The 14,549-nt window shown below is 37.9% G+C and overlaps 1 protein-coding gene across 11 annotated transcripts in view; it reads left to right on the top strand.

Moving 5' to 3' along the window:
- The window catches only part of IQSEC1 (IQ motif and Sec7 domain ArfGEF 1), a 1,344,709-nt gene extending 1,338,128 nt beyond the window's left edge, over positions 1-6,581 (top strand). For 10 of the 11 annotated variants that reach the window (XM_082266155.1, XM_082266158.1, XM_082266162.1 and 7 more), the window contains 2 exons: positions 3,664-3,713; positions 4,591-6,581. In XM_082266155.1, coding sequence (XP_082122281.1) covers positions 3,664-3,713; positions 4,591-5,133 — 593 coding nt within the window. In that variant the 3' untranslated portion in view covers positions 5,134-6,581. The remainder of the gene's footprint in view (positions 1-3,663; positions 3,714-4,590) is intronic. The other variant, XM_082266156.1, reaches the window with a different exon arrangement.
- The last annotated feature ends 7,968 nt before the right edge of the window (positions 6,582-14,549 follow it).

Genomic DNA, 14,549 nt, shown 5'->3' with positions numbered 1-14,549 from the left:
TTTTAGCTGATGACTAATGTGTAGGAGAAATTTGTTGCAAGGTGGCCCAATATAATGCTTCAGCAACAAATGGACCAGTTGGCAGTACCTCCTAATAGTGATAATGTCCACATTTCCCCTTTTTGTTTTTATTTTTTTGTCTACGGTACTATATTTGCTTTTTCATGCATTCAGGTTGGTGAACAGATAACTTTAGTAGTTCATTAAGGCTGCCCCACTTGTCAGCATGGGCGTCTGCAGAACTTTTTTCAGGGAGGGGCAACATTTTAACTCATGCTCTGCCCCTTTTCAACAATGTCACGAAGGGGAGGGGCTTAGTCAATATACTTATTTTAAGTATTTATTTTTAAAGAGCAAACAGCAGCATTTATTTTTAAAGCATTTGTTAACCTAAAAAAAAAATGATCCTGTTCCCTTAAAGCATGTTATATAACACAGCGCTTTGCTGTCTAATTTGGCTCCTACTATCACCTAAAATACCTGGCTGATCCTGCCTGGCTATGTCCTTCCCTCTGTAAACTGACCACGGTATACCATGGCTGCTGAGCCCAGACACCATGGTCAGTTTACGTGCCTCCGTCATCCGCAGTCTCCCTGTCCTCCTCTCCCCCCTCTCTCCCCTCTCTCTCTGCCTGTCTGCTCCTGTAGTTTTATGTAGTTTTATTTAAAGTTTCATATCCTGTCTACAGTCTGTTTAATAATCCTGTGTGCCCCTGTGTCTGTGTTTTATAAAAATAAGCCTTTCTTTACAAGTCTTCAGAGCGCCACTCGCCACTCACGTGACCCGCCACCTCTCTCCTCCTCTCCTCTTCCCCTCCCAACTTACATCAGTGAGGAATCCTCGGCCCTGCCCACTGCAGCCAGCTGTCAGACAGGGAGAGGAGAGAGGCAACGGGTCACGTGAGCGGCGCTCAGCCCTCTGAAAACTGGTAAAGAATGGCTTATTTTTTTTAAACACAGACACTGGGGCACACAGGATTATTAAACAGACCAGACAGGATGGTATAAAGTGGCTAAACAATCACTTTAAAGGGGGAAGTTGAGGTTCCAGGGAGGGGCATTTGCCCCCCCCCTGCCCCTACCTTGTCAGCTTTAAGGATGCCCTAAATGAGATAGTGGGAAATTTCCTTTTTTTTATTGAATGCCTTATCTTCATATTTTAAACCCTTCCTCTAAGCTCTGTTCATGGTCAGGGAAAGGGATGTAGGAAAGTCTGCATTTACAGACAAATAAAGGGACCCCAAATCATTTTTGACAGAGGAACAAATGGTGATCAGCCCTCCTGAATACAGCCCCTGATTGCCCCCTTGTACAACTTCAGGTACACCCAAGGAGTAATATGCCTTGTGGGAGACAGTGCATATTTGTGGTCATGCTTCAGTCAGTAAATCACAGTGTTTACAAAATGATTTTTGGAAGATCAGAATGTCTCAGTTTTAATAGACAGGGCACATAAGGAATCAACATTTTTGTTGAAAGATCTTATTGCCTACACACAGCAAAGATAGTTATTTTAAATACATTTTGTTTTCGTGATAACTTTGTAATATTAATTGTTAATTGTGTTAGGAATGTATGTACTTTATTTTAGAAATTACTATTTAGAATTCATCAAAAGTTGAACTTAATACTTTTAGGTATGCAATAGGATAAGAAAATGTATAGAATGATTTTAAAATTTGTATGTGATAAGCACAACATAAATATTTTATTAACATTCACAAAGTATATTATTTTAGTACGTTTAGCACATTTTTAGATTGGTATATATTTACTTACTATATATATATATATATATATATATATATATATATATATATATATATATATATATATCTGTAATTCAGTATATACCTGTATTTACTTACTGTATATCTGTAGTCACATTAAAGGACCTGTATCTAGGCGTGTGCATAGCTAGACAAATAGTGCCTCAATCATAGAGACATTAACAGTTATTTCCTGTTGTCTCTCAAAGTTGTGCTATTCTGCTTACCTAGAACAAGAAATCAGAAGAAAGTCTATTTGTAGAATGTATTTGTCCTGAGAAATTTGGACAATCACAAAGAATACTTACTTATTTTAGTACAGGTTTTGGCAAGTGTATAATTTGTTAAAAATAACCCATTGGTTCTTATTTTAAAAAAGATGTCCTAAATTGTGTGTGTCATCTGTTCAGGATATAAGTTTTAAAGTGCATAATAGAAAATGTAAGGAATACTGTCATTGGTTGTTATAAGAAACAGAAGCACTTTTCCATGTTGCGCTTAGTTAGTCGCTTTAACATAAAAACACATATTCAAATTTCATCAATATAAAACTACGGCATAGTTAAAAGGTCAGTAAACACAAAAGTAGTATTATAGTATTTGGGTAAATGCTTCTTTGCCTTTTTTTTTTTTTTTTTAATCGTTTGCAGGTTCCTTGGCAAAATCCCATGTCACCCCACATAGTATAGCCAAAGTTTAGGGTCGCGTTCTCCTCATTGCATTTTCCTTCATTTTATATTATAGAGAATGCAGCATGAGTAGTGAGGCTCCAAGGCAAAGTAGCAGTGTCAGGAACTCCGCTGGGGAGAACTCTCCACTGGAGAGACCGAGACATTTACAGTCAGAGTGTCAGTGTCAGAAGTCAGAGTGATTCAGCCAACCAGAGACCTCTTACTTAGATAAAAAAAAAAAAAAGAAAAACTAACACCCTGCAATAGGTTTAATAAGAATTTATAACTAAAGCATAATGTATATGAAAAAAGAGATGTTTCATTTCCATTCATTGCATCACTAATCATGCAGTGTCATTTTGCAGCCTTTAATTTCTTGCTCAGAAACGGCAAAACCCGTGCAAGTAAGCTACTTTGTGTTGGCAATGCTAGTTTAGCCGCACTACCCATAGCCCAGGCCCTGGATTGTGCTCCTAGCTCTTATTCCGCTGATGTAGAGATATTAGATCACAAGCAGATGTTTCATTTCTTATACCCTGCTAGAATTTTATGTGTAACTTTCTTATTCTCTTACCTTTGAGTTTATCTACTCCAATCTGAAAAGATATTTCAGACTTGACACTATTTATAGTGGTTAACTGTCTAATGAATTATATAAAGAACCCATGTGAGTAAAGTAAATGTTTGAAAAGTTAGAGCAAGAGATGTGACCTCTCCATTTCATGTAACAAAGTTAATGTAAATAGTTTTTTCAGATTGAGGAGAGGTCAGGGACACCACATCTTTAGCCAACTTCATTCCAGTGAGTTATTCTAGAAGATCATATTTACTAGATGGTTTTATTCCACAAGACCATTTGACTTATGGTTTACCACTGAGTGGAGTTTAGGTATACTGCACTTTCCCACTGGCTGTTAAACGTCCGTTTCTGTTATGCTGTGTCAATAATCCTTCTGTGGGTATGCTGGTTGGCAAAGCATACTGGGAACCCCCAAGTGCTGGAGAAACCAGCATGCCTATAACACCACTAGTGGAGTAAGAGGTCTTGTAGCACTGAAACTCTGGTGAAATATGAAGACATTCCACAGGCATTGAGAGGACAGCAGGTGTATCAAGTTGCCTTACTTTAGAGAGTAAATGAGCAGGCTGTCAGTCAGGGGAAGGCTTGTGTTTCCCAGCTATTGTGTCGATGTCTAATCTATGGTATTGCATGTCCTGGGCAGGCAAGCGTGGGCGGCGCAGCAGTGCAGGATCGCTAGACAGCAATATGGAAGTAAGTAGGATGCCTAGCTGGATGTGATATGCATTTGATACCTTTCCTTTCACTTGAACACTTTTTTGTTCCTCTGTATTCTGCTTGCCTCAGATATTGCATGCCTGGGATTCTCACTCTGTATCTTCCAAACGAGACAAACCAACCTTTTATGATTCTGTGGGGACACGACTGCTGCTTGTGGCTCTATGTAATACTCCTACTGGCTCCTTGTAGCATGTCTCCACCACACACGACTGTCTGCTTCCTCCTCACAGTGGCTCTGTACCACTCAGCTGGCTGCTAACACTCTCCCTTCACCATCTTATACTTCTAATGAAGCTCTTGACTGTCTTATGCCTATATGTCAGTTTGATGATGTTTATTATAAATCTGTTAGTTAAACACTTGTATTTACCAAGACTCAGAGATTGTTCTTAGCTAGACAGATAAACCTCACTCTAAAAAGTAATTCAATGTGGATTTCATGAGATTTCATTCATCTTGAAACCATTAATTTACACTGATCATGTGTTCAGCCGCCTATCTCTGTGTGTTTGCCTCTGGTAACTTGTGTCCCATGACTGCCTAATGACTGTCCCTTTAAGCCCAGGCCTAGACGTAGCTTTTGTAGGACTAGACCCAAAGGAAGGCTAATAGAAAAGTAGATAGCCGCAAATTTTTTGCAGCTCAGATGTTAAAAGTATGACTGTAACAAACAGCTGGTTAAGTGCACAACCAGAGCTGTTGATGGCAAGTTTGACAGACAAGTGACACCTAGTGGGTTTGTGTTAGATGTAGGTATGTAGTTGGTTCTAGCCGTGGGTGTTTTAGTTTGTAATTTAAAAAGGCTAGTTGTATATTTTGTAATTAGTTTTTTTTTATGCTTCCTTTTCAGGGGTCCATCATTAGCAGTCCTCACATGCGCAGACGAGCCACCTCAACTCGGGAATGTGCCTCTCGTCAAAGTATACCTAACTCTTCCTCCCTCTTAGGTTCTCTGTTCGGCAGTAAGAGGGGGAAGCCATCTTCCCAAGGCCACCTGTCTGGACCACCCCAGCAGCAGCACCCCACTTTGATTTCACATCAACAACATCCAACAAGTCATCATGCAGGACAAGCCGAGGGGCAAACACAGGCACAAGTGCATGCACAACATTCACAGTATTGCCACATGCAGCAGAACCCGCCACCGTATCACCACCACCATCATTACCACCCTCCCCAGCACATCCAGCCACACCAGTACCACCCACATGGACAGCATGCTTCGCACGCATCCTACATCCAACACCCTCATGCACAGCACCCCCACTCTAGCCATTCACACTCTGGGCATTCAGCACATTCCCAGCATGCACAGCACCATCACACTCAGCAAATTCCTTCTACGTCCACAAGCACGAAACCTAAACACAGTGGTATTAGCACAATAGTTTAGAGGTATCCTTTTAGTAGAATTTCCAGTGGGGAGTTAGGATTAGTAGAACTCCATCTCCTTAACATACAAAAGCATACATAGCTTTTATACTAATAAGGAGGTTTTCATGCTATCATGAGGGTTTTAGGGAAACTGATCGTTATTTATTATTCAGTGACACAATAGAAATAGCAAAAGGAACGGCCTAGTTGCTGCATTATTAATAAGCAAAAACTCTAGCGTGGTTCATAATATTATATATCTAATAATCCTAGCTATACTGCGTGAGTGTACACAGATATCTAGTATCTTATTAATATACTGCGTGCGTGTACACATTAGTACCTTAAATAATTGTACTTGAAGAAAGAACAAATATTTCTTTTTTTTCTTCTCCAATCCTAGCAATATCGACTCACTAGCATTTTCACTTGACGTACAGTAGATTGATGGAAAAGAAAATATATAAAAAGAAGTAACAGTATTTTCTTAAGAAGAAAAGAAAAAAAAAAACAATCTACGATTAAATGTGCCAATAACCATAGACATTTTTTCTGTACCTGTCTTAGTTTGCTTGTACAAAGAATAAATTATTCTTATGTTAAAAGATAATTATGATACAGATCAGTATTATGCGATTGCATTTCAGGTAATTGAGCTAGCTTAGGGAAAACCTGCAGTTTGTAATAGAACTGACCATAGATCCACATGCACACACACATCCTCTGACACTTTAATGGCTGTAAGAACTGTGAATTTTCATTATCTACCTTTTTATATGCATATATAAATATATATAAATATATATATACATGAGATTTGTAAACACATGGAAACTAGATGTGCGTCTTGTGTATTCACATAACAGTTACGAAACCTCTCACTATTGTATGCAGTGTCACCATGCTGTCAACATTCACTTTGATTTTAAAACAATGATCGAGACATTTGAAAAATTTTTATAGCAGAGAATGTATTTTCAGACTTTTTTAGCAGTGTTTTTTCATTCTTATTTCCAAGTTGTCTTATTTTTAATTGGCAAGTTCTGCTGAATGGAGATTTCACTATAACAGTTCATCCCACGTTTTGACTCTGCAGAATTCAGTCTAATGCAGTGCCTCATTCCTTGTCGTCCATTGAAAACTAAACCCAAAGTTGTCTGTTTTACTATTGCATTGTTTTAAAACCAGTGCAGAAGAAATTCGGCAATGTTGTCCAATGCAACCAATTGAGATATCTGCTTTATAAATCTGCTGTTAAATTGTACTTGCCTCCTCTTGTAATATAAATGATCTGTAGGCACTAACACCAGCTTAGACATTTTAGACATACATTTATGCATATCTCAATATGAACTACTGAATTTATCTCCTGCATCACTTTATTAGGCCAATGTCACACAGACCAATAGAGAGGCAAAAGAGGTGAAAGAGGAAGTGGCCAGAGATCATAATTAACATAAATGAAGGCCTCCAGGTTTCAGGATTCCCAGGGTGCTCAGGAAGAAATCTACACGTATGTTAATTTATACTACTAATTTATAGAATATAAACAATTTACTATATTTATCTAAGGAGATCAGATCATTCAAAAATGATCAGATTCCCAGGCAAATTACTCCTCCACCCAGTTCACATGTCAACTCTCTAGCATGTCTGGCAATCTAACATCTCTGTCTATTACACAGTGCATAGTGGCATTAATTTCCTGTATCAATGCCAATTCGACACACTTCCTCAAGCTTCCCATATTTCCAGTTTGACTTCAGCAGTCTCCCAGTAAAATTGCTGTGTGCAGGCACAGCGTATTTCTCATTTGCTTCCAAATAGTCTGTGTTGTTCTACAACCTCAGTACATCTATGATTCGTTTAATTGAAAACCAGTAGCTAAATTAGTTGCCATGATGGGCACCGCCTTCAATTTCTTCAGCATTAGTTTTTCTAGCATATTCCCATTGCCTTTATATTTAATATTATTTTTCCTAGGAAGTAAAAGTTAAAAAATAATGGCAGAGCTGCTACTTCATTTTAGATGGCGAACTCCAAAACCAATTTGATACATTTTTAATCTGTACTCTTCCCAGTCTCATAAAACCAGCAAAACAGCAACATTGTGTGTCTCCAAGAAGTCAGACTACGAGACAGCATTAAGCCTTGTTTCTGAATTTGTCTGTATTTACTGTATAGTGTTGTACATGCATCGTTTCTGGGTTTTGTTTTGTTCTTTTCTTTTCTATTTGTAACAAAGTATACACCATTAAATTGTATGTCCATACCCCTCCCATTTATAGAGGAGTTAGCAACATACTACAAATATGTATGCTACTGCTCTACCAATAAACATTTAATACACATGGAACAGTTTGTGTCTACGTTCTGTTCCTGTGAGAAGCAGAAACTGGGCCTTTCAGACTATAGAAAATCATTGTAAGAGACAGAGTCGTTCTATATTTGCAAGGAGTAGAACATGGGTGCCCAATCTGTTTTGAAGGCCATTGTAAGCCAAACAACTAAATACACAACTGAAACCTATATGTTGTATAGGAACTGTTTACCTTCTAGGAGACTTGTGCAGGAATGCATATACCATTTTGATATTGTGGTGCAATATAGTATCAAAAGGAAGACAAAATATTACCCAACATTCTTTTTGCTATTTGAACTACTCAACCATCATCACACTGGTGGCATTTTGTTAGCTTTCACCATTTGCTAACTCGACCTTAGTACCCCTCCCATTTAATAACCTTGTAGGACAGACATTTCCAATGCAGAGTTGATTTCAGATAACATCTGGTGTGGGGCATGTCATTATAAACGCAAATTTCAGGTAATATTAATAGCTTACTTAGAGGACAAAATGTTTTGTAACTATGTAAGGAATATTAAAATTAACAAAAAGGGGTATTATATATTTGTCCAGAGTTATTTAAAGCTGAACTCCAGGCAAACAGCCTTATAAATAGATAAAATGCTATATTGGTACTGTTTTACCAAAGGATTTGTATTTATTTTCATCCAGTCCTAAGATTTGCAAATCTCTGCTGCACAGCACTCTCTAGGAAGACAGGAGACATGATTTCTCTGCTGCAATTACGTAACACTTTTGGGTCTTGTGACTCTTGTCCAACCTCCAATCTGTGAGCAGACAGTGAAAGATGAAGCAGCAGACTGATGAGATCATCTCTCTCTCATTCTGCTCTCTCCTTCTATCAATATGTTCCTTGTTAGCATGTGTGCATCTTGTAGAGGGATTGCAGGAGGCTGATACCTAGACAAATTCACATTATTTAACTGCTTACATAAGAAAAAAATTGAAAGATGTATTAAAGCTGAAATTTAGCTGAAAAAATGTCCCCATACTGTTATTGACCTAATTTACCTATAATGAATTATGTCCCACGTCATGCAGGCACCTGAATCCTGTAGAAATCTTCACTGCAGGGATGCCCTCTCATCTTCTTGTCTCTGAACCTCTGGCGCACAGGGGGTTAATGGCTTAATTTCTCTGGGCTGAATTCAATAGAAAATGTTCCGGAAAGAGGCCTGCCCTTACTTTTAATTTGCTTTTATTGCCTGTAACACAAACTGTGAATGGGGGAGATTCTGATGTGTCACAGGATCTCTCTCTCTCATTCACAGAACATGTTACAGGTAGTAAAAGCAGTCAAATAGCTTTTCTCCAAGGAAAAGATGGGAGGATGGTGAAGGTTCCATGTGTGCTGGAAGTTTAGAGACAGAAAGTGGACACGGTATTCTTAGAGTGAAGGCTCCTACGCATCCAGATGCCTGCAGGACGTGGGACATAATTATAGGTAAGTTGGGTCAATAAAGCTGAAGGGTTAAATATATATGTGTCCTTTATATCTGTCTTGAGTTCAGCTTTAAACTTCACCATGCCATTGGTGCATGATTACTCTCATAGCCAAGTAATCCTGAAAGTGAAATTGTAAATATGTAATTCCCAATATATAATGCTTAATGTACCTGTGACAATCCTGGTATCTGAAGACAAATTCATGAACTTCATTTGTAATGATGATCGACAGGTTGTGCACCCTAGCTATGTAACTCCATGGATGACAAATTTTACTGGCAGAGATTTGAGAAACTGCCTATGAACACTTTTTCTGAGCTCATTTTAAGATGAAATCCTAAATTCTTTATTCTGTATAGATAGACTGGCATTTCACATGCACCAATACTTTATTGTGATTGTGTGCTGTGAAAAAAATCACAAAAGCACAACTTGTCTATATAGATAATCCTAAAGCTACCTTGGAAGTTGCATTAGATTTCCTGATAACAGAAAAATGTGTGCATTTGTAAAACTGCATGGAGGGTAGTATAACGTACCACTATGCACAGTGGGTCGGATTCTTCTATATTCTGAAGTACATATATGGTGATATAATGTGTTCTTAATAAGAACTGGACTTTCCATGGCCAACAATCTAATTAAAACTTACAGAGCTTGGTGGGTAAGATAAAATAAGTCTTGGTAAACACAAATTGATACAAGGCCTTATTCTTTCATGCATGCTTTAGAACGCACCATTATTATCTCTAGAACCTAGAGTTCTTTAACGATCGGAATTCCATTTCTTGTCAGTTATAGAATGTTCATGCAGAAAAGAAACAAAGTATACTTTTGAATGCAAAATATTCATTTGAACTACATAGAATATTTCATGCCAGCTTTAGGCTCTTTTTGGGACAGTTCATTGCAGGATAGAGATTTCTCATTTAAGTCCCGGTGACCATATTTTTTGCAGGTTATAAAACGTTCCTGAGCTGCAGAGGTTTTGCCCAAAATAAATATATGCACTAGAGTCGGAGGCTTGGTTCTGCGCCTCACAGGCTATAGAACTTACCAATAAGGGAAAAAATCATCCATTTTGCATGTCATCTACGGTAAATATTCTAATGCTACAATTTAAATAGTGTATATTTGCAAAAAATGTATCAGTATTATTGTTCATATTAGCTGAGGTAAGGTGTTGACATATTCAATTATGTAACCTTCCCTACTTACCTCTGTACCTTTTATAGTAGAGAATTTCTGTAATTTATAAGTCATTCCAGGAAAGATGACTCTAGTTATTTAAATACTTAAATGCTAGCAAGCAATTCCTTAAGTTACAAGTTACAACTCAACTGAAAAAAAAAATTGGAATGTCGTACTTATTTTTCAATTACACTCCAGTTGGCATTTTTCTGGTGGGTAGAATTATAAAAAAAAAAAAAGAAAAACACGTTTCTTTCTGGTTATTATGGCAGGAATCCTATTCAACTTTTTATACAACAGTCCCGGACAACATTATTGCACATAAAAATGTATTTTTATTTTCTGAATTTTTAACATATGGTATGTGTACCATAGGTGTTAGGATAATCTATTAGATATACTTGCTAGATTTTAAACCTATAAACACTGGTAGAGCAAAGTGAAGCATTGTTATATTACTATATATATATTTATAGAATATAGTGCATCCGGAAACTATTCACAGCGCTTCACTTTTTCCACATTTTGTTACGTTACAGCCTTATTCGAAAATTGATTAAATTCAATATTTTACCGAAAATTCTACAAACAATACTCCATAATGACAACGTGAAAGAAGTTTTTTAAATTCTTTTCAAATGTATTATAAATAAAAAAAACACAAGTAGATAAGTATTCACAGCCTTTGCTCAATACTTTGTTAAAGCACCTTTGGCACCAATTACAGCCTCAAGTCTTTTTTAATATTGTGCTACAAGCTTGGCACACCTATTTTTGGGCAGTTTCTTTCATTCTTCTTTACAGGACCTCTCAAGCTCCATCGGGTTGGATGGGGAGCGTCAGTGCACAGCCATTTTCAGATCTCTCCAGAGATGTTCAATCAGGTACACAGAGTTGTCCCATATTCACTCCTTTGTTATCTTGGCTATGTGCTTAGGGTCATTGTCCTGTTGGAAGATGATACTTCGCCCCAGTCCGAGGTCCAGAGCGTTCTGGAACAGGTTTTCGTCAAGGATGTCTCTGTACATAGCTGCATTCATCCTTCACTCGATCCTGACTAGACTCCCAGTTCCAGCAGCCACTGAAAACCATCCCCACAGCATGATGCTGCCACCACCATGCTTCACTGTAGGAATTGTATCACACAGAGAAACGCTAAAGCTCTGTCAGTGTGACCTTTGAGTTCTTGGTCACCACCCTGACTAAGGCCCTTCTCTCCTCTGATCACTTAGTTTAGCTGGGTGGACCACTCTAGTAAGAGTCCTGGTGGTTCTAAACTTCCATTTACGGATTATGGAGGCCACTGTGCTTATTCGGACCTTCAATGCTGCAGAAATGTTTCTGTACCCTTTCCCATATCTGTGCCTCGATACAATCCTGTCTCGGAGGTCTACAGATAATTCCATGGACTTCATGGCTTGGTTTGTGCTCTGACATGTACTGTTAACTGTGGGACCTTATATAGACAGGTGTGTACCTTTCCAAATCATGTCCAATCAACTGAACTTAACAGGTGGACTCCAATCAAGTTGTAGAAACATTTCAAGAATGATCAGTGAAAACAGGATGCAGCTGAGCTCAATTTTGAGTGTCATGGCAAAGGCTGTATATACTTATGTACATGTGATTTATTTTTTATTTTTAATACATTTGCAAAGATTCCAAACAAACTTATTTCACGTATTGTTTGTAGAATTTTGTGGAAAATAATGAATTTAAATAATTTTGGAAAAAGGCTGTATCATAACAAAATGTGGAAAAAGTGAAGTGCTGTGAATACTTTCCGGATGCACTGTACAGTGGTATTGTTGGCTTATATGAACCTATCTGTACATCAAAAAGCAGGTTACAGCTAAATGTAGATATGGAGTGTGGGAGCATCTGCTGTCCATATACATTGAGATCTGTTTAGCATAACTCAAGTGGAGCTGTATTGACACTGCATCAGCATTCTATGGAATTGTTTGGGCAGCCTGCCTTGCCAACATTCAGCACTACCCAAGTACTACTAAATGCAGGTCATTGCATATAAATAACTCTATCTATCTATCTATCTATCTATCTATCTATCTATCTATCTATCTATCTATCTATCTATCTATCTATCTATCTATCTATCTATCTATCTATCTATCTATCTATCTGTGTCACCTTAGTTAGCAGCACCCGGACACTAACATTAGACCTAAGAACAATATAAATGGAACTGGGCTCTACCTAGATGATTGTTTATATGAACGTTCCTGAAGTTGGACCTACATCTACAGATTGTTTGAGAAGAGAAGGTGCAAAAATTCTAATGTTGACTTCAATGATTCACCTTTCAAACAGTACTAAGAGTTGAAATATTACCATGAGTATGTGCCTATGAAGTGCTTGTCAGTTGCCAGCTTTGAGCTGTTACACTACATATTACCTTATTGCTTTTACAAAATCATGTATTGTATGGAAAATGTAACCGTGTAAGTTTAATAAAGTGCATAAATACAAGAACACTGCAAAAAATAACTTCAAATATAACTTAGATAATGCAACTACAAAAATAGTGTTACGCTATATTTATTTTGTACTTTGCCAGTTACTCCCATTAGGGTTAGTCAAAGTGAACCTTTGCCTAGATCATGCACTCTAAAGTATTTACATATTTTGAACAAGCATCAAAATCTCTTTAAGGCCTCCTGCACTTACTAATCTAAATGCAGCCAGTTGTTTTTAATGTGCAGAAATACAGAAATCTGAGTTGCCAGTCAGTATTTTATGTAAAAATACATGTGTAAGACATGATGGAGTTACATATCACATTTCAATACAGATGACGGGGTAATACGTCACATCTGGTAGGCCTCATAGACGATGACAAAAGAGTTATTCCATCGCCCCTGAGTTCCACTGTGTGCGACAGCTGGTAAGTAGACGTTGCATGTAGCCAGATTGCCCTACATGTTTCGCTTACATAAGCTTCCTCTTGTGCTACTGCTACATATGTTTCTGGATAAAACCAAGTAGTGGTAGAAGTCAGTAAAGGTAGAAGTAACCTTAATAAGTATAACATGTAATGGGGGAGTTTTTTCTCTCTGGAGTGTGCTGCCGAGAAGCGGCATCTCCCCATCCTGGAGGGCTTTCTCTTTATTGGAGTGACTCCTGCCTTGATACCTACTTTGTTATATTATTACATAGGCTGCTGCCTCATAAAAAATGCTCCCTATTGGTGGACCCCTTGGTCCACTGAGTCTTCAGATTCTGTCTGATAGCTGGCAGTACTACATTCCTGGCTATGTGGAGACACTTGCTTGTCTTCCTAAAGATATATTTACCTATTTTTGGTCTTTTGGGGCGTCACTGCCCCTGACTGGTGTGCTTCCAGGTAACATGGTCAGTGAACCTTGCCATGGTCAACATAGGAAAACTTATAGAATGTGTCACAATTGGTAAGCTGAACTGCCCCCAAATGTGACCCATTCATGTCGATAGAACTGTACTGCAACTGTATGTAATGCATGCAGTGCGGCAGGCTTTTAATGTTTAAAACAGGCATTCAGGAAGCAACATATTGCCTCTGAGATACCTGTCAACTGCCTCTAAAAAGCTAATCACTGCAGATTGCTTTTTAGATGGGCAGTAAACTCTTATTCTTATAAAACTAAACCTAATAAATGCAGCTAGTGAGGTCAGGGATGGTATATTTAAAGCTATTTTACTGCTTGTTGAGAATATGTAAATCGTTGCATGCACAGTAAATTAAATAAACTTAAAAAAACTGTCTACAGAAAAGTTGCCCATACCAATAATGTTTACTTTTCTTTTCTGTTAATGGAATGCCATACAATCCATTAGTGGGAACTGGTCCTATTAAAAACAATATATTTTGTCATGTCCATGCATTTTCCTGCAAGGAGACTTGCAAAAAATGCATACCAATACATCCAGTAGACACAAGCTATTAAAAGTGTATTCCTTCTTAAACTTGTGTAGTGGAGAAACCCTGTCCTGTGATTGATCATGACCATTGAGAGTTATTTGCAGTTTGGGGATTATTAAAGTGTTCCAAACTGCTTTTTCTGGAGCAAGGCATTTATTGAGCCCCACAGTTTATAATGTGCAGAATGAAGGGATTTTCTATTGCATGGGCAGGAGATGGACACACTTACCTTCTGATGATCATGCAGGGAATGGAGTAGCCTTAGCTTTCATAGCCCACCAATATCAGATATACAACCAGGAACTTAGATTCAGTTATAAAATATATAGTTCTTGTATAACTCTTCTTTTATCCCACCCTTAGCTGTATCCCTTATCAAACATTCATATCACTCATAGTTGACCTCACTGTCTGTTGGGAATCTGCTGTCAAGCAGGTTTCCTGCGCCTAAGAACAAGTGTTGAATGCCTTGATCAGTCTGCGTATAGGCACCTTAAATAACAAACTGTAC

The sequence above is a fragment of the Pelophylax lessonae genome, assembly GCF_965119305.1.
Source record: "Pelophylax lessonae genome assembly, chromosome: 8".
Classification (NCBI taxonomy): domain Eukaryota; kingdom Metazoa; phylum Chordata; class Amphibia; order Anura; family Ranidae; genus Pelophylax; species Pelophylax lessonae.
This window is presented reverse-complemented; position numbering and strand designations above follow the sequence as displayed.